Source organism: Littorina saxatilis, linkage group LG5, assembly GCF_037325665.1.
Source record: "Littorina saxatilis isolate snail1 linkage group LG5, US_GU_Lsax_2.0, whole genome shotgun sequence".
Lineage (NCBI taxonomy): Eukaryota > Metazoa > Mollusca > Gastropoda > Littorinimorpha > Littorinidae > Littorina > Littorina saxatilis.
The window spans coordinates 27,571,477-27,590,667 of record NC_090249.1 but is presented as its reverse complement, the minus strand read 5'-3'; the positions used below and the strand labels follow the sequence as shown (position 1 = coordinate 27,590,667).

The following is a 19,191-nucleotide window of genomic DNA, read 5'->3' as shown; positions in this document are numbered from 1 at the left end:
ATTTCAAATCGTCCAACAGCTGATTTAGAGACAAAGTACACATTTAGCATGTTACATTTTTGTCTGCATGGGCTTTCAAAACTTAGCACATATAATTGTTAACAAAGAGCTTGATTATACATTATATGCAGGCAGTAGGCAGGGGGTGCATCGGTGATTGTGTGATGTGATATAACACAGGCTTCTTAAAGGCATGTTTGTATTTATCTTTGTTTTCCAGTGCTTTTGACTTTGGATTTGAACTGGCTCGCATCGCCATGAAGGACAAGCTGCCAGAAATTCACCTCAAGTACGCCATGTTCCTGGAGGACGAGGGGAAATTCCCTGAGGCAGAGGCAGAGTTTATCAAGGCCAGCAGACCTAAAGAGGCAGTGCTCATGTGAGTGGGATGTTGCAGTGGAATGAGTGTGTATTTTCTTGGTGATACTTTTGCTTATTCTTGGCATTACTCTGCTGAGTTTTGTTCCGTTTTTGAGTCACTTGAGAAAAAGTGACTCTATGTAATCGGTCAGTGTTAGTCTGTCCGGCCGGCCGGCCGGCCGGCCGTCCGTAGACACCACCTTAACGTTGGACTTTTCTCGGAAACTATCAAAGCGATCGGGCTCATATTTTGTTTAGTCGTGACCTCCAATGACCTCTACACTTTAACGATGGTTTTGTTGACCTTTGACCTTTTTCAAGGTCACAGGTCAGCGTCAAAGGAAAAATTAGACATTTTATATCTTTGACAAAGTTCATCGGATGTGATTGAAACTTTGTAGGATTATTCTTTACATCAAAGTATTTACATCTGTAGCCTTTTACGAACGTTATCAGAAAAACAAGGGAGATAACTAGCCTTTTCTGTTCGGCAACACACAACTTAACGTTGGGCTTTTCTCGGAAACTATAAAAGTGACCGGGCTCAAATTTTATGTGAACGTGACTCATTGTGTTGTGAATAGCAATTTCTTCCTGTCCATCTGATGCCTCATATAATATTCAGAACTGCGAAAGTGACTCGATCGAGCGTTTGCTCTTCTTGTTCTGTCTGTCTTTGCAGTTGTTTATTTATACCTGTATAAAATGAACATTTTAGCCAAGATGCATGTATAAAGATTTGATTTTACTTCATTATTGGTTGACACTCTTCAACAACCAGTTATATGTATAGTATTAATTAAACACCAGTCCAATCGTCTAATTGCTTCTTTATCTAGTCTGATGTGTATCACCTGTCTCCCTACATATTCAAAGCTATAGGTTGGTCAAAGACTACTACAGCCAAACATACTGCATCACTAAAAGTAAAGGTCATGACACTGCCTGTGATATTATTATAAAACACGCAATCACAGTCTCTGTCGTCACCCCACAGGTACGTGCACAACCAGGACTGGGATTCCGCACAGCGCGTGGCAGAGAGTCATGACGCAGATTCCGTGGCTGACGTTCTGGTGGGGCAGGCTCGCTACGCCTTTGAGGAGAAAGAGTACGCCAAGGCTGAGTCCTTCCTCCTCCGCGCTCAACGACCAGAGCTGGCCATTAAATACTACAGGGTGAGTGTGTGTTTGTGTGCATGCGTGTGACAGGGATAATGAAAGGCTTTCTATACAGTCGAAGAGAAAGAGTACGCCAAGGTTGAGTCCTTCCTCCTCCGCGCTCAGCAACCAAAGCTGGCCATCAAATACTATAGGGTTAGTACACACGTGTGTGTGTGTCTGTGTCTGTGTATGTGTCTGTGTGCACAGTGTGTTTGTGTGTGTGTGTGTGTGTGTGTGTGTGTGCATGGAGCGGGAATAAGGAAGGGCTTTCTATACAGTTGAAGAGAAAGAGCACGCCAAGGCTGAACTGGTCATCAAATACTGCTGGGTGAGTGTGCATGTTAATCGTATGTGTGTGTTCATGTGTGTGTGTGCTTGTGTGTGGGTGCATGCATTTATGCATGTGGTGGGGATTACGACATGCTCATTATGAGGAGCAAGAGTCAGAGTCCTTAATCCTCCTGCATATGCTCAGCGACCAGCGCTGGCCATCAAATACTACGGGGTTAGGCGGAAAGGAGAGAGTGCGAATGATTATGTTGGGAGAGGGGACATATTTCTGCTTTGTACAGTAGTACCTGTGATGAGAGGACGACCTTGGAACCAACGAAGAACACATTTAATCTGGAATCATGGAATTTTGAAATGTTCGCAGTCTTGTTTTTTAACCGTTTTTGGTTTGGGATTGTGTTGCATGTTAAAGCATTAGCAGCCTTCTTGTTTAAGTTTGTTAATTTGGTTTTCGTTTACATTTTGCCATAGAAAAATATTGTAAAACATTCACAGTTTCTTGTATTTGCTAGCTGTAATTGTAACGTGCGTTTTCAGGATTCTGGCATGTGGCAAGACGCGCTGCGTGTGTGCAAGGAATATCTCCCCCACAAGCTGGCCCAGCTCCAGGACGAATATGACCGCGAGATGACCAGCAACAAATCTGGAAAGTCAGTATATTTGTCTTTGTGTGTGGTGTCTGTGTGTGTGGTTTGGTGGTGGTGGGAGGGGGGGAGCGGGGCAACCGGCTGTCACTCTCTTCTATTTGTTAGCGAGGAGGCAACTGTGTGTGTGTGTGTGTGTGTGTGTGTAGTTTGGTGGGAGGGGGGGGGGGGGATTGCAACCGGCTGTCACTCTCTTCTATCTGTAAGTGTTGTGGTGTGTGTTTAATTTTTCTTGAAGATGCTGATACTTGCAGTATTTGCTTGTGTTCTGAGAATATGTGTCTTTATTTTGTTTTCTGCCAGGGAATGGGATTTGAATTTGAATTTAGCAAATGTGTGCATTTGTATGGGTTTTTTGCCTCTGTGAATGGGATGGTGTGTTTTTTGGAGAGTTTTGAAAAGACAAAGATGTTCTTCAAGTGTATTTTTAACTTACTGATTGCTGATCTCTTACTCTGCTTTTTAACACAACAGAGATTGGGGTTGGGGGGAGGAGTTTTGGTTTCTTTTGAACACAAGAAATGATTGCGTGCAAATCACATTTTTTTCTGTATATACTTCACTGCCTTTGTGTGGAAATTATACCAGGTTACACCCGGGGGGTTGCGAGTGAAGGGATAAGCAAATCACATTTAATATTCCCTTAAAATTTACATATATGCTATATGCAAAACATTATTGACATTTATTTGCTCACAACAACTTATCTTTTGTTACTTTTGGTTTTATCTCCCACAATTCCGAGAGGAATGGGTCACGTGAGATAGAACGCGGGAATACGTCACTGAACGAATGGTTTCCGTCCTGCGAAGACGTGTTGGTGCACTGTCTCTCTTGCTTTGCTTTCATTTTTCCTCTAACCTTTCTCTGTACAAGTTTTAGTTGTAGGTTAGTTGAAGTGTATTGACTATTTTGATTGTTTATCATTGTGTCAACTTGCAAGGTAAGGAAACAGTTTGGAGTTTTCGGTGTTTGTTGGTTTTTTGAACCGGGAACTTGTTGTTTCGCGTATGAATTTTATTCGTCGAAGCTAACACATGGAAATGTTAGGCGTCAGTCGGCGCGTTCATTGTTTTTGCAGGTGTGACCTAAGGTCAGTCGGAATTGTGACTTGTTTTGGTAGGATGACATATTATTTTGGCTACGGAAATGAAGTACACGTTTGCTGACACAGTCAGTCACGATTTGCTGACATAGTCAGTCACGATTTGCTGAAGCAGCCTCTTTGTTTTTTCAGCAGCTGTCTCGATTACAGCAATTACTATCGCCTGAGGCGAACTATGGGCCACAGAAGGTCCGCTGTGCTAAGGCTGGGCACTAGTCCATTGAAGATTTGAAAATCTTTGCAGTGGATTTTAAATTGTTTTCATACTGTAACGGGTGCGCTTGCTCGTCCGCAGGAATCAATATAACTTTTTCGTGTGGTTTTTGTTCGGAATATGGCGGACTCGGGAGGTGGTGAATGTGCTGCTGGCGGGAAGAAAACCGGCAAGAAACCGGCGAAAGCACAACCTTCTGAATTGATACCGTCAGAAAAGACGGGAGTTGATAAGTCTCTTTCAATAGAGAAGAGCTCGTCTGGCCCATCATGATTGTAACACCCCAATGATTCATATTAATACAGACAAGAAGTCCAATTCATGAGACATAGAAATCTGTGTGCATCAGTGCATGATATTTTGACAGACAGAAATATGACTGTCTTAGTTTATAAACATCTCCTCAAACTTTGCATTTTTGCATGAGTCCTATATTGAGGGAAACAAACCTACTGTCTCCTCTTTCATCCTTGCATTAATAATCCTTCCCTTTACTGAATCTCTATTTTACTCACTTCCATCATTTGAGGAGTGATCTGTCAGTCTGTGCTGTTACTAATGAAGTACATACTTGAGTACTCATGCAGTGAATTACAACATCTGAAAGTCATGGGGTGAAAGCCACATGAACGTTTTGTAGGCTATAGTCAACATGAATACCGAAGCGATGTAAAATGATGATGAAATTCAAAATATAAAAGAAAAGGGTTTCCTGATGCAGAACTTTCACTCTAAAGGCTGTCTCAGTATATATATCGAAGTCTCTTGCTCTGTGAATTCCTCGCGAGATATGTACCCCAGTAACTTTTGTTTGTTTGTTGTTGTTGTGCATATTGTTTCACAATATTACCCACTTGCGGTCATTTTATCACACATTTTTACTAGAAAAAAGAAAAATCAGACAAGTCGAGCAGACAATTTAATGATAATTTGTTGTAACTTTGTGATCTTTTTTGGTGGTAAAGTAAAGGTAGAAAGTTCTTTTTTTCCCCAGCAGCATGTTGCATTGTATTGTCAAATTGTTAGAATTAATGTTGTGTTCTGATTGTGACCGCCTCACTTGTACAGTGGAGGAGGAGGAGGATCGTAAGTATTTCTGATATATATATATATATATATATATATATATATTTGATTCCCTCATATACTTTTTACATTTAGTCAAGTTTTGACTAAATGTTTTAACATAGAGGGGGAATCGAGACGAGGGTCGTGGTGTATGTGTGTGTGTGTGTCTGTCTGTGTGTGCATGTGTAGAGCGATTCAGACTAAACTACTGGACAGATCTTTATGAAATTTGACATGAGAGTTCCTGGGAATGATATCCCCGGATGTTTTTTTCTTTTTTTCGATAAATGTCTTTGATGACGTCATATCCGGCTTTTTGTAAAAGTTGAGGCGGCATCATCACACCCTCATTTTTCAATCAAATTGATTGAAATTTTGGCCAAGCAATCTTCGACGAAGGCCGGACTTCGGTATTGCATTTCAGTTTGGTGGCTTAAAAATTGATTAATGACTTTGGTCATTAAAAATCTGAAAATTGTAAAAAAAAATATTTTTTTTATAAAACGATCCAAATTTACGTTCATCTTATTCTTCATCATTTTCTGATTCCAAAAACATATAAATATGTTATATTTGGATCAAATAAAGCTCTGAAAATTAAAAATATAAAAATTATGATTAAAATTAAATTTCCGAAATCGTTTTAAAAACTATTTCATTTTATTCCTTGTCGGTTCCTGATTCCAAAAACATATAGATATGATATGTTTGGATTAAAAACACGCTCAGAAAGTTAAAACGAAGACAGGTACAGTAAAGCGTGCTATGAAGCACAGCGCAACCGCTACCGCGCCAAACAGGCTCGTCACTTTCACTGCCTTTTGCACTAGCGGCGGACTACGTTCAGTTTCATTCTGTGAGTTCCACAGCTTGACTAAATGTAGTAATTTCGCCTTACGCAACTTGTGATTTCTTGTGCCTCAGTAGACAGAGACTAAACAGATGTAGTATCGTTGTAGTGTAGGGTTGCAGTCTGTCTGTGTCTACTATGCTCATGTTCATGTCTATATTGCTAATGGGTGCTTGTGAAATCTTTACTTTTGATAATGAGATGCTTTGCATCTTGTATAAGTCATATTGTCACGGAAGTTTTGTGATGAATTCATTAACTCCTCCAAGTGAAATTTTCTAATGCTTTTTAAACCACATATAATTTTCTCTGATGTGCTTTTTATTTCACAAAAGACCTCCTGAAACTGTTTTAGGTCTCAGTGATGCTCATGTTGTCTTAATACATGTAATATGACAGAGTGCTTAAAATCTCAGTTTTCAATTCTTCTACCCTTTTAATATTTTACATTTTGGTACATGTATGAACAAATTCCATGTCCAAGTATTATGCTTTACTCTCCCTTGTTTACTTTGCTAAGAAGTGCTTTCATCTCTAGCTTTAATAGCAGCTATTAGCTAGTTCAATGTGTTGAGTGACTAAATAACCAGACCTTTTAGTCAAACGGTTTTCTAAGCTGTTTATTTCGTGCAATCTGACAGATAATTGCTAGCTATAATGAATGCTTCATAATCTGTAATCTTTACTAGTATGTATGCTTGATAAGGAAATGTGTTTGCAATACATGTACATGTATCATACAGAGTATTTGACCATATGGAAGAGTCTTAACAAATGAAAGATCTATTAGACGGGCGCAGAGGCCCAGTGGATAAGACATTGGCCTCCTAATCGGAAGGTCGTGAGTTCAAGTCCTGGCCTCTGCCGCCTGGTGGGTTGAGGGTGGACATTTTTCCGATCTCCCAGGTCAACTTATGTGCAGACCTGCTAGTGCCTTATCCCCCTTCATGTGTACACGCAAGCACAAGACCAAGTATGCAAGGAAAAGATCCTGTAATCCATGTCAGAGTTCGGTTGGTTATAGAAACACAAAAATAACCAGCATGCTTCCCCCGAAAGCGGCGTATGGCTGCCTGAATCTCACTCGTGCAAAAACATGAGTGAACGTAAGTTTCAGCCCATGAACAAAGAAGAAGAAAGATCTATTGTCAACATCATAATTCTGTGATTCTCAGTGATATCTATTTTTTCATTACCAACTACACACTCCTAGAGAAAAAGATGAGAAGTAAGTACTTCATCAGTACTTCATGCACAAATGTACTTTCTAGTACACAGTCAATTTATTACTTGGGTGTCACCTCAGAATGTTTTGATTTTGTATAGACACTTGTATAGGTCCACCTTTTACCATGCATTTTAGTCACACTTTACAGTGTCACTTTTTATCAACACATGTATTGGTTCCATCATCTTAAGTTAATGTTATTTATGTACAGATGTGTTAAACCTTTTCTTTGAATGAATTATATTTAATCCCTTGCTTTTCTTTTGTCCATTATTAAGTCATGCAGTTCAAGGCAACTGTTAAGCCTGAGACATAAATATTTACTGACTTTATGATGCAAATTGATAGTTGGCTTATTTTCTACTATCTTTCATGTATTCTTTATTCTAATAATTTGTTTGTCTTGAAGACTTTTCTAATGACATCATTACTCAATATGAAAAATAGCATCTTTCGATTAAGTACTGGAGATATTTGAGCAAACAATTCTGTCTTTATCAGACATTTGAACACTATATGTAAGAAAGACGGTGATGAAAGGTCATGAGCCCTGCAGACACTTACAGTGCGTGCAATTGCAAACGAGAAACAAAATAAGTTTGTGTGTTTATGTCAGTATGCAAGTATTCAGTTACATAGGAATATAAAGCATTTTACTTACATATAGTTGATTATGGTGACATCTATATTAATTAAGTAGTGTATGATTTAAGTGTCTTAATTTAAGTTGGTTGATTGCTGTTGTCTTCAGCTGGATTCAAAAGCGATTTTTATTTGTCTGTTTTACACCTGTTGTTTCCCCTCTCTTACTCGACGCTGTCTCATATTCTCTGATGCCTTTTCTCCTTCTCTTTCTTCTTCCTTATCTGTGTTCTTTTTCTTTTTATTCTGACATTATTTTTCAATGCATTAAATTCACTCTGCATGTTCCTTATAGTCATATCTAAGAGTGAATGGCCCACATGTCGAGAGAAGTCTTACCACATTTTACTTTCCTAGAATCATGGAGAATTTCAACTGCACTCTCCTTAAATTCTTGCCAGTGGTAGATGAAAGACAACAGTGGTTGCATGTGTCAGACTACTTGCAGTGTGTTTGTCAACAGCGAAAAAGATTTAATTGTTTTCATGTGCCTGTGTTTGTAACAGAGGTGCAGAAGGTATGGTGACACAGGCGCGTGAATGGGAGTCTTCAGGGGAGTATGCACGCGCTGTCGAGTGCTACATGAAGATCACTCCTGCTGTCATCTCTGACCAGAATGTCATGGAGAAATGCTGGATGAAGGTATTGAGCTTTAGGCCTGGTAATATGTGCTTTAATGTATACATTGGATGAAGGGGGGTTTATATTTAGTTGGTGTGTTTTTAGGAAAGAAAGAAGGACAATATTTTCTGTGTTTGGGTGTGTGTGTGTGTGTGTGTGTGTGTGTGTGTGTGTGTGTGTGTGTGTGTGTGTGTGTGTGTGTGTGTGTGTCTGAAGCTGAAATTCAGGGGAACATGTATTTGATAAGCCACCTGGCAGGCACTGTGCTGAAAGAAAATTCCTGTTCTGAACCAGAAGAGTTACAATAATTCCACTTTAACTGCGACTCCAACACATTTCAGGCACTGTCCTAAAACTCCTACCACACCTGCTAATCTATGCATAAGTATGTAATTCTCAGTGTAACTTGTTCAATCATTAAGATGGTCAGATTCCTCACAACATTATTGGGTTGCAGGTTCGAATCTGGGCCGGGACGGACACGGGTTAACTTTATATGCTGTATCCATGTTCCACATCCGTGTCACCACTGTGGCACGTAAAAGACCTCGGTCATTCTGCCATAATAAGTGCAGGTGTCGGATCACACCTAAACACTTATACACCTGGCTAGCGCGACTCTGTTGCTGCTAGCTTTCCACTGGGTCCAGGAAGCGACCTGAATTTCCAAGCAATGGGACAATAAAGTAATGAAAATGAAAATGAAATATGGACATTGAATGTGATTGCAGGCAGGTGACTTGGCCATCAAGTTCCTGGAACAGCAGAAAGCTCAAGTGGTGGTGGAGATTGTTGGACCGCGACTGGCTGAGATCCACAGACATGGCTCGGTGAGTATTCGGGACTTGAATGGTGCTGTGAGATTTATCATGTGGGGACACTGTAAGGTTCAGCCCAGATTGTTTGGTCATAGGGAGGATCTTGTGCGAAATCAAAGGGCCAGTTACAGCAGAAAGGCCTCTGTGGTCCAGATTAGATGGGTTTTACTGTACATTGGTTTGAGTTTGTTTTTTGTTTTTTTAAGGGTATTGAAGTATTTGTAACTGTACCTGTGAATGCTGCTCAAATAGAACTCAGCATGCATAGTTTTAAGTTGTTTAGATGATTTGTATAGCTTTTAGTGTCATGCGATACTGAATTTCTTCAGGATGCCACATTGATTGCTGATAAGTTAAAGGACTAACTCAAACATTGAGAATCAATTTTACTGTAAAATTTTCAAGGAAATAAATATGGGAAAGCATACATGATGACTATACTATGGTGCTGGAAAATACCTTCAACATGGCAATTTCTTGTGGTTTCAAGCCCTTCGTGTAGTCAGACAAATCTGATTGAGAAATTTTTTCTTTGCTGTGTTTGTTTGTTTGTTCGTTCATGGGCTGAAACTCCCACGGCTTTTACGTGTATGACCGTTTTTACCCCGCCATTTAGGCAGCCATACGCCGCTTTCGGAGGAAGCATGCTGGGTATTTTCGTGTTTCTATAACCCACCGAACTCTGACATGGATTACAGGATTTTTTTGTGCGCACTTGGTCTTGTGCTTGCGTGTACACACGGGGGTGTTCGGACACCGAGGAGAGTCTGCACACAAAGTTGACTCTGAGAAATAAATCTCTCGCCGAACGTGGGGACGAACTCACGCTGACAGCGGCCAACTGGATACAAATCCAGCGCGCTACCGACTGAGCTACATCCCCGCCCTTCTTTGCTGTGTCAAGTACATGTACTTCACAGTCTCATTTTCATCAATTAAATTGAATTGAATTGAAGTTCTTTTTTTTTCATCTTTGTTTTGCACTGCAGGCAGCAGAGCTGTACCTGAGTCTGGACATGGTGAAGGAAGCCATTGATATGTTCATCGCCGCTGGAGACTGGAACAAGGCCAAGAAAGTCGCCAAGGAGCTCGAGCCCAAGTATGTACAATAGAAGAGAGAGATTTATGACAAAAAACATATACAGGCCAAACGAAAAACGTACAATCTGAAAAGAAAAGGCCTCAGAGGACAGGGTTAAATCAATACATTGAAAATGTGATGACCTGAGATAATGTTATATCCAAGTGTGCATTACTGCTTACAGTTTTGGTTTTGACTGTTGCACATTTTTTATTTTTTGTTGTTGCTTGGATTTCTCCATTTGCTTGTCATTTGCACCAGTATTGTCAGGATTAAGACTTGTTATAAAGGTGTGAGAACGATCTGCATATACTCAGGGTTTTCCAAACACTGCTTTCCAAATGTGGAAATGCCTTAGCTTCATATATGATATCTGTCGTGAATGGCAGACCAATTGTCAAGGAACAGCAGCATCAAAGTACATTTTCTATTGTAGGTACGAGCCGTATGTTGATGATCGTTACAAGGATTTCTGCAAGAACCAGGGCAAAGCGGAAGATGTGAGTACAATTAATGTATCTGCAGTTGTTTTGAATAAGTTTTTACATCATAATTTTTATGCCTACTATTTAAAATATACTGTCCTTGCTTGTCTTTTTAGTTTATATTTGAACAACTGCCACTGCAAATATGGTAAAGCAATAGGTCTTTAGAAAGCGCTCAGTAGTGGGCATTTTTGATGACCTAGTAACATCATGAAATGATATGCTATTCAAGTGTGTATGCATGCATAAGCAGACACGTCTGAATAACCAGAGCAGGTACAGTGGAGTCCAGCTATAACGAACCCGGTTATAAAGAAATCCCGCTTTTAACGAACTGCCATTGATTTCCTGGCAGACAGCCTTCTATTTCTTACTTGTTACTTTCCGGCTACATCGAACCTTTTGAACTCATTTGCATAACGAACCCCTCTTTTAACAAACACGTTTTCATCGCCCCAGAGCCGTTTTGTCTCTAAAAGTCACAAGGCTACAACGAACTGATGTCAATAATTGTCTCCAAAGACAAAAATACACAAAGATACACAAACACAAGTGCACATCGCGTGATGAGCGAACTCTGAACAAACAGCGGGAGGTGCACGGAACAGCCACCGCCGCTGTGTTTTCACTATTCCAATCAGCTGCTAAGCTATGACTGTGCTCTAAAAAATAGCAGTACACATCGGGAGTTTAGCAGAGTGATCATGTGATTGCTTTGAATGTGAGTTACGCTCAGTTGATACGGTTTTCTGATCAGAGCTGATCGACTTCACTCCACGTTCAAGATGTTGAAGAGAAAACGCGAATCTTGTTCCCTGGAAAAAAAGAGACTAATTCTCGCTGACGTAGATGAAAATGTGTTGAAGAAATGTGAGATCGCAGAAAAATATGCGATACCAAAGTCCACTTTGTCAACCATACTCAAACAAAGAGAAAAGATTGAAGATTCAAACTTTTTACCTGCGCGCAAACGCATGAGATCCGGACCAACTGAAAAACACACTCAACTGGACGACGCAGTGCTAGCATGGTTCAAACAGACACGAGCAATGAATGCCCCGATTTCGGGACCAATCCTCCTTATGCAAGCACAACAGTTCGCCACAGAACTTGGCATTGACAACTTTGTTGCATCGAATGGTTGGCTTGATCGTTTCAAGAAACGCAAAGGGATTGTGTACAAGTCGATCGTGGGTGAGAGTGCTAGTGTGTCATCTGAAATGACTGACGAGTGGAAGACAACACAGTTGCCTGACATTCTGTCTCGGTATCATCCAAATGACATCTACAATGCTGACGAAACTGGATTATTCTACCGCTGCTTGCCGAACAAGACTCTTGCCATGAAGGGTGAAACTTGCGCTGGAGGAAAGCAGTCCAAGGAGCGTCTGACTGTGATGATGTGTGCCAACATGAGTGGCACTGATCGGATACCGCTCTTCGTCATTGGCAAATTTGCGAAACCTAGGTGTTTCAGTGGTATCGGCACTCTACCATGCCAGTATGCAAGCAACCGAAAAGCCTGGATGACGTCAGTGCTGTTTGAGGGGTGGGTGAGAAAATTGGATGCCAGGATGACTTTAGAAAAACGGAAAGTGGCGCTTCTGATCGACAACTGCCCAGCTCATGGAAAGATTCAAGGCCTGTCGTCAGTGAAAGTTATTCTCCTCCCCCCCAACACCACTTCTGTTCTCCAGCCTTGTGACCAGGGAATTATTCGCAACTTCAAATGCAACTACAGACAGATTGTCATTCACAAATATCTCCTGCATCTTGAACTACAGAAAGAGCCTGGCTCCTTCCATCTGAACGTTCTTGACGCTATGCACATCGCTCGATCAGCTTGGCGCAGTGTGTCGGAGGACACAATTTCGAACTGTTTCCGACACGCAGGGTTCGTTGCCATGGACGCAGAGAGTGTCAGTCAACCCCAACCATCAATCCAAAGTGACACTTGTACTGCACCAGCGCGATACGACGAACTGAATGTGGAAGTGCCCTTCAGCGAGTATGTCAACATGGATGAAGCAGTGTCCACAACAGAAATCGCGAGCATCAGAGACATTGTACACAGTGTGCAGGGGGAAGCATCGCAAGATGGAACAGCCAGTGACAGCGGTGAAGACGATGACCCAGAACCGCTTCCAACACCAACTGCCACTGAAGCACGTGTTGCTGCCAATATCCTACGTCGCTACTTGCAGGCAAAGTGCAGCGATGTCTGTGAGTTGGATTTGCTCTCCAAATTGGATTGTACAGTGGAGAAGTGTGCCAGTTCTGAGCAGCGTCAGACAAACATTCTGGACTTTTTCAAGCCTTAGTACGTGTGTCGCGGCAGTGTCAGTGTCAGTGTGTGCAGTGTCTTTTTTGACGGACACGGAGATTGTACATGTACATGCTTTTACACGACTTTTTAAATTTTACTTCTAAAATTGTGACAGTAAAGTGAACATTTGAACTATGCCTCTCTATGGATTATATTATGAAGCTGTTGAAAACATGCAGAGAGTGTACTCTCCAAGGAAAGATCGATGGGACGATCATTTGAAGGTGAGTGGGAAAACTTGTCTTGAGGCCATTTAGGGTTGAAAACTCTACAGCGAATTACTGATATAACGAACTAAAATGTATCTCCCCTGAGATTCGTTGTACCCGGACTCCACTGTAGTTGTGAAAAGTTTTTATGGAAGCCATGTTATGTTATTAAACCACAAAATCTGTTCAGGGCTCCCCAAACTGTGCCGAAAACATTTACGAGAAATTCATAGAGGGGGTTCCGTGATGCACTAACGCTAAAAAAAAGTGCATCTCAGGGCGCACTTCACATCCCTTATCATGCGTACCATCAGTAATATTTTCAGCAAATGGTCTAGCTGCCAGATCTGCATTGACTAAAATTTATGGAGTTTATCTAGCCCATATGACCAAGATGTTTTGAGAATTAAGGGCTCTGAGAACTTCCAAAAGTCAGCGTTACAAAAACTGATCTGAGCGTTCAGGGAATCGAAAATTTTTAAGTAAATTTTCATTTCATTAATATACTTACCCGAATCACATAAAAGCATTGACGCAGTCTTACATGCAAAAGGTCTGAAAAGGCTACCCGTCTTAAACAATTTTAAAGGGGAGCAACCCAACACAAAAAGTGTAAACAGGCAAGGTAGTGACCATCTACCCAGGGAGTTACCTCCCATCTAGGGTTATGTGACGTCACTTCCCCCTGTAAACACCACATGCTTCATACGACTTAATAGACTAAAAATCATATGCGGGGTTGGCGGGAGGGCATACACTATGTGATTCGGGTAAGTATATTAATGAAATGAAAATTTACTTAAAAATTTTCGATTAAATTACATATTCTTACTCCGAATCACATAAAAGCAGATAGCTTCAACAAGGCGGTGGGAAAGAAAAATCCAACTCACTCTAAAAACCTTGCCAAAACCCTGGCCTGCTGCCAAAAGGTCAGGAAAAGGGCCCAGTGAGAAAGAAAAACTAACTCACTCTAACCCTTGCCAGGAACTGGCCCACTGCCAAAAGCAGAAAAGGACCTGAGAACCATCCTGATTGACAGTCGTGATGTCTCTCAGGCAAAAGTTGCGAAAGACAACATCAGAGAGCCAGAAATGTGTGCCCAGCACTTCTTCAAATCTCCTGGACCAAGCGACCCAGAAAGAGAACCCAGCCTTGGATTAAGCCGAGCCGAGTAGAGAGGGAAAGACAAGCTGCCCCCCCCCCCCCCCCCTTTCGGATGGAAGGAAATGCACATGCACCGAAAAAACGATCTATGCATAAGGTAGTCCGATCAGTGAGGTGAGGGACAAACCTCGCGGCGACCATAAGACGATCACGCCGAAGTAATCAAACTTAGGAATGGCGTGAAGCCCAAGTCGGTGAACCTCTTACTTCCGGCCGAAACTGGAAGCAGCTGTCGCGGACGACTGCTGACGTAAGTCGAAGCTCGAACCGGGCGTGACAGTAGCCTGTGCACTAGCTGGTGAACCTCTTACTTCCGGCCGAAGCTGGAAGCAGCTGTCGCGGACGACTGCTGACGTAAGTCGAAGCTCGAACCGGACGTGACAGTAGCCTGTGCACTAGCTGGTGAACCTCTTACTTCCGGCCGAAGCTGGAAGCAGCTGTCGCGGACGACTGCTGACGTAAGTCGAAGCTCGAACCGGACGTGACAGTAGCCTGTGCACTAGCCAGTGAACCTCTTACTTCCGGCCGAAACTGGAAGCAGCTGTCGCGGACGACTGCTGACGTAAGTCGAAGCTCGAACCGGACGTGACAGTAGCCTGTGCACTAGCCAGTGAACCTCTTACTTCCGGCCGAAACTGGAAGCAGCTGTCGCGGACGACTGCTGCTGAAGTGACCGGTGACCCAAAACAAAATGACTAAAAGCCAGAGTGTTACAGAACAGTCTGCTTGAAGGTAAATGAAAGAAATTCAACAACCCCAAGTAAACTTCGTAGCCAAAAACCTGAGAGAGGAGATAAGCCACAAAGAATGACTCCTCCAACATGCATTGCCAAAGACAATGTCCCCTCAGGAAAATCTGAATGTTACTTCCGAGGCCAACTCAAGCGCAACTTAAGTTTGGACGAAACACCAGAACACGTCTGATCGCTAGAGAAAGACGGAGTCAGACTCTGCGAAAGACGCCCAGGACCAAGTCCAGCAGCTTGTGGCAAACTGAGAAGAACGGGGAAGCCCGAAAACGGGAGCCCCACTCAAACGGCAATCGTCCTATCTCATCTCCTGCCTAAGATGAAATAAAGGAAAGAAAGTCGAAGTCCGAAGCCACAAGAACAGGGAAAACAACAACCATCCCGCCCACAGGTGGAATGGCTGTTGCACCAGCCGAGGCTAAAAAACCCTGGATGCCCTAAGGTCAGCCGCTGTTCCGAAACTCAGACGTACCTAGAAGCGTCTGTGAAAGAAACAACCTCTCCGGTAAACCGGAAGTGCCACTGCAGCAGCCCGTGGCTGAACTGCTGTTACACAACTGAGGACTGAAGCTGTAAAAACCGAAGGACAGCGCTAGCACCGACCAGAAGAGACCTCAGCGGGTGCTCGAGCTGATGGGCCTAGACACCGTGAAAGGATCGGCTGACGCATAAATAAATATGCACTCATTAGATCAATGGGAGTCCCCCGACCTCACCACTCCCACAAACTATTGGCTGTGTACAGAGACCATCCAATGAAAACTTGCAAGGAGAAGACCCGCCCCGCCATCACCAAAGTGGAGGGCGGAGGGGGGGGGGGGGTGAGACCGGGGGCACTTCCTTGGGGAGAGAGGCTAGCCTAGGGCTGCCCTTCTCCCTGCCCAAAGGTGATCTAATTCTCGAGAATCAGACAGAGACTGCCCATTGGCCGCCTGCTGAAAACATCCCGAGGCCCGAGCCTGCTTCCCGTGAGGAGGCTAGCTCTGCTTTAACCCTTGTAGAGAGAAGTCAGAGATCCGCTGATCTCTAACCCACGGGATCTACTTTGCTTTCTGGTAAAAACACCGAAGTTCAAAAAGCAGACCCCTCTACTCCGATCAAAGCCCAGATGTCCCTCCTAGCCTGCTCAGAGACCTGAGCATGCGAGAGAAACAAGTCCTCCCTACACCCGACTGTAAAGCGAGGTGAAGGGAGGACAGCCTCTTTGTTCCTCGTTCGCCTTAGCCAGGCCGAACGAGTGGAGATGCCATCAGTGTCCTGACACACACTAAGCGTGAAATGTTTAGTGACTCCAGGAAAGAGCGCGAGAGCGCTCTGACGATCATCTCCGAAAAAGAGGCAAATTCCAAAAACTGACGTCCAAATTCCTCTAAGTTCCTGCGTTCCCATTAAGGTGTATGCGGAAGAGCAAGACGCCAGCAAAATCCGACCCAGCTTCAGCCAAGAGAACTTCCTATGACAGGAAGAAACAAAAGACGAAGCCTGAGTAGCCGAAGACAGCCGAGGCTGCGCGTGTTCCGGAACTGACCCGTGAAAACCGAGCAGCAGAACCGGAACCCGTGGATACCACTTCCGGTAGGAGATGGCCAGCCAAAACCTGCGGAAGATGGTACCCACATTGAAGGTGACTATCAAACCGGAAGTAGGAAAAACTCCTCCTTCGCGGAACGGAAGTCCGACATCGCTGAATGCAACCAAAGAGGAAGCCAATGTCCCTCCATAAAAAATCTGGAAGTAATCTCCATCGAGGCCTCGAGAGAAGCCGAGAGATTCGACAGAACGTGTCTGGTCTCTGGCTAAAGGCTGTATAACAGAATAGCCCAGAGACCTGACACTGACCAAAGTCACAGTTGCAAGTGGAAAGCTACTGAACAGGATAACCGGAAAACCGGAAACCCGTTCAACCGGAAACCGTCCTGTCTCACCCCTCCCATAAGAGGGTAAGACAAAGAGGAGGTAACATCCGAAGCCACCAGAACTGAATAGACAGTAGACGCAACACCCGACCAGTGAAGTGACTACCGTCCCGGCCGAGGCTGAAAGCCTGCATGCCCATAGGCCAGCCGACGTTCCTCACTTCGCTAACAGTGATAGGAAGGAGAACGATGCATCCGGACAAAGCCGGAAACGCAACAGACAAAACCGCACAATGCGGAAGCAAATGTTGCGTGGACTGAGGACAGAAGACCGAACGCCCGTAGGCTAGTCCGCGGTCAACTCCAGTAGAGACACACAGTGTAATCGCAAAGGAGGACCTATGCTCCCGGTAAACCGGAATGACGACTGTCCGGATGTCCGTAGGACGTATCCTGTTCCTCACTCACTGACCTCCGTATAGGCGCAGCAGGGGGAGGAACGGCAACTCCGGGCTGAGCCGGAAAAGCAACGGACGAAGCCGCATAAACGGAACCGCCTGTTGCGATGACTAAGGCCGAGGCCAGAACGCCCAAGGCCAGTCAACGGTCAACCCCAGCCATGACCTCTGTGAGTGCACGGGATGGAGGACCTTCGTTTTCGGGAAAACCCGGAAGCGCGACTCCCGAAAAGGGAAGCCGCCCTTGCCTATTCACAGCCGTGCACGCAATGCAAACAGGCTTAGAAAGAGCAGAAGATTAAGCAACGGACGAAGCCGCATACAGCGGCAGCGTCTGCTGCGAGGACTGGGGCCGGAAGCCCGGTTGCCCGAAGGCCAGTCCACAGTCGACACCAGCAGGGACCTTCGTGGGTGTGCCAGATTGACCTTCGCTTCCGGGAAAACCCGGAAACGCGACTCCCGCAAGCGGAAGCCGCCCTTGCTCAGTCACGGCCGTACACGCTGTGCGATCAGGCCTAGAAAGAGCAGCATATCCTGACTAGCAGGAAGTTTTGCAGTCGACACCAGCAGGGACCTTCGTGGGTGTGCCAGATTGACCTTCGCCTCCGGGTAAACCCGGAAACGCGACTACCGCAAGCGGAAGCCGCCATTGCTCAGTCACGGCCGTACACGCTGTGCGATCAGGCCTAGAAAGAGCAGCATATCCTGACTAGCAGGAAGTTTGCAGTCGACACCAGCAGGGACCTTCGTGGGTGTGCCAGATTGACCTTCGCCTCCGGGTAAACCCGGAAACGCGACTCCCGCAAGCGGAAGCCGCCATTGCTCAGTCATAGCCCTCTCGCTATACGATCGGAACTAAGACGAGCAGCATATCCTGACGGGCAGGAAGTTTGCAGGTAGTGAGCCTGCGACCAAGAACTGTTGCTCAAAAGAGAGCGTCCGGTGGCTTCACGAGAGCCAGTGGAGCAGTTCGACTTACCGTCCATGCCCCCCAAAGGGGCAGCAGACGCAGCTGAAGGCCCGCGGCCGGGAGCCGTGGCCGACAGGAAGCCAAAGAGTGGCCGTCACCCGCCGCCGGCGGAAGTACAACGCTGGAGACGGCGTGTGAAGCTGCACTCTTCCCTCCCAAACTGCGAAACTCTGGAAAAAGAGAGCAAAACAGTATAGACACCAGAGCGCCGCGCTCCGATGCCGAGAGGGAAAGCAAGAAGCAAGACACGTCACAGACGTGCTAAACTGCCCCCCAAATTCATTTGGGGCAGAATAAGTAACGGACAAAGCGGTTATACATGCTTAGTACGAAACAACAACAAATGCCAATGGTCTGAAAGACCAATGACACACACCTAGCCATGTTATCTCACCGTCAGACACGCTGACGCAGACAACAGGCGGCAAACAAAGAGTTACTGAAAATTAACAAGTCCAAAACGGACGGAAAATTTAGCAACTACAACAACCTTCCTGTCAAACTAATGACTAAAAAAGGAAGCGCTTACCAACTAACAAAGCAGAAGGCAAGTAAAGAGGTAAAATAAGGTTTACCTATCCAAAATATAGGCCGTGCCACATTCGCCGTCAGCTAAGCTGACAAGCAAACGTGGAGCCCCAAAATGCGTTACTGAAAAATTTTACAAGTCCGCAAAAACGGACGAAAAGTCAGCAACTACAACAACATTCTTGTCAAAATAATGACCAAAATGGAAAGAGCTCACCAAACACGTAAAGGCAAGCCGTTAAGACGGGTTAGGCGGCCGGTGGGTGTCCTTACAAACACCAGCACTCAGCCACACACGGAGCCAAAAAATTCGACGACCTCTCTGCTGTAGGCTGAAATGTCGTATGAAGCATGTGGT

At 44.3% G+C, this 19,191-nt stretch overlaps 1 protein-coding gene across 2 annotated transcripts in view; it reads left to right on the top strand.

Moving 5' to 3' along the window:
• LOC138966757 (intraflagellar transport protein 172 homolog) overlaps positions 1-19,191 on the top strand; it is a 60,165-nt gene that overhangs the window by 25,923 nt on the left and 15,051 nt on the right. The window contains exons 32-39 of one of the 2 annotated variants that reach the window (XM_070339088.1): positions 221-379; positions 1,358-1,538; positions 2,352-2,464; positions 4,846-4,863; positions 8,072-8,207; positions 8,918-9,016; positions 9,994-10,103; positions 10,522-10,585. In XM_070339088.1, coding sequence (XP_070195189.1) covers positions 221-379; positions 1,358-1,538; positions 2,352-2,464; positions 4,846-4,863; positions 8,072-8,207; positions 8,918-9,016; positions 9,994-10,103; positions 10,522-10,585 — 880 coding nt within the window. The remainder of the gene's footprint in view (positions 1-220; positions 380-1,357; positions 1,539-2,351; positions 2,465-4,845; positions 4,864-8,071; positions 8,208-8,917; positions 9,017-9,993; positions 10,104-10,521; positions 10,586-19,191) is intronic. The other variant, XM_070339089.1, reaches the window with a different exon arrangement.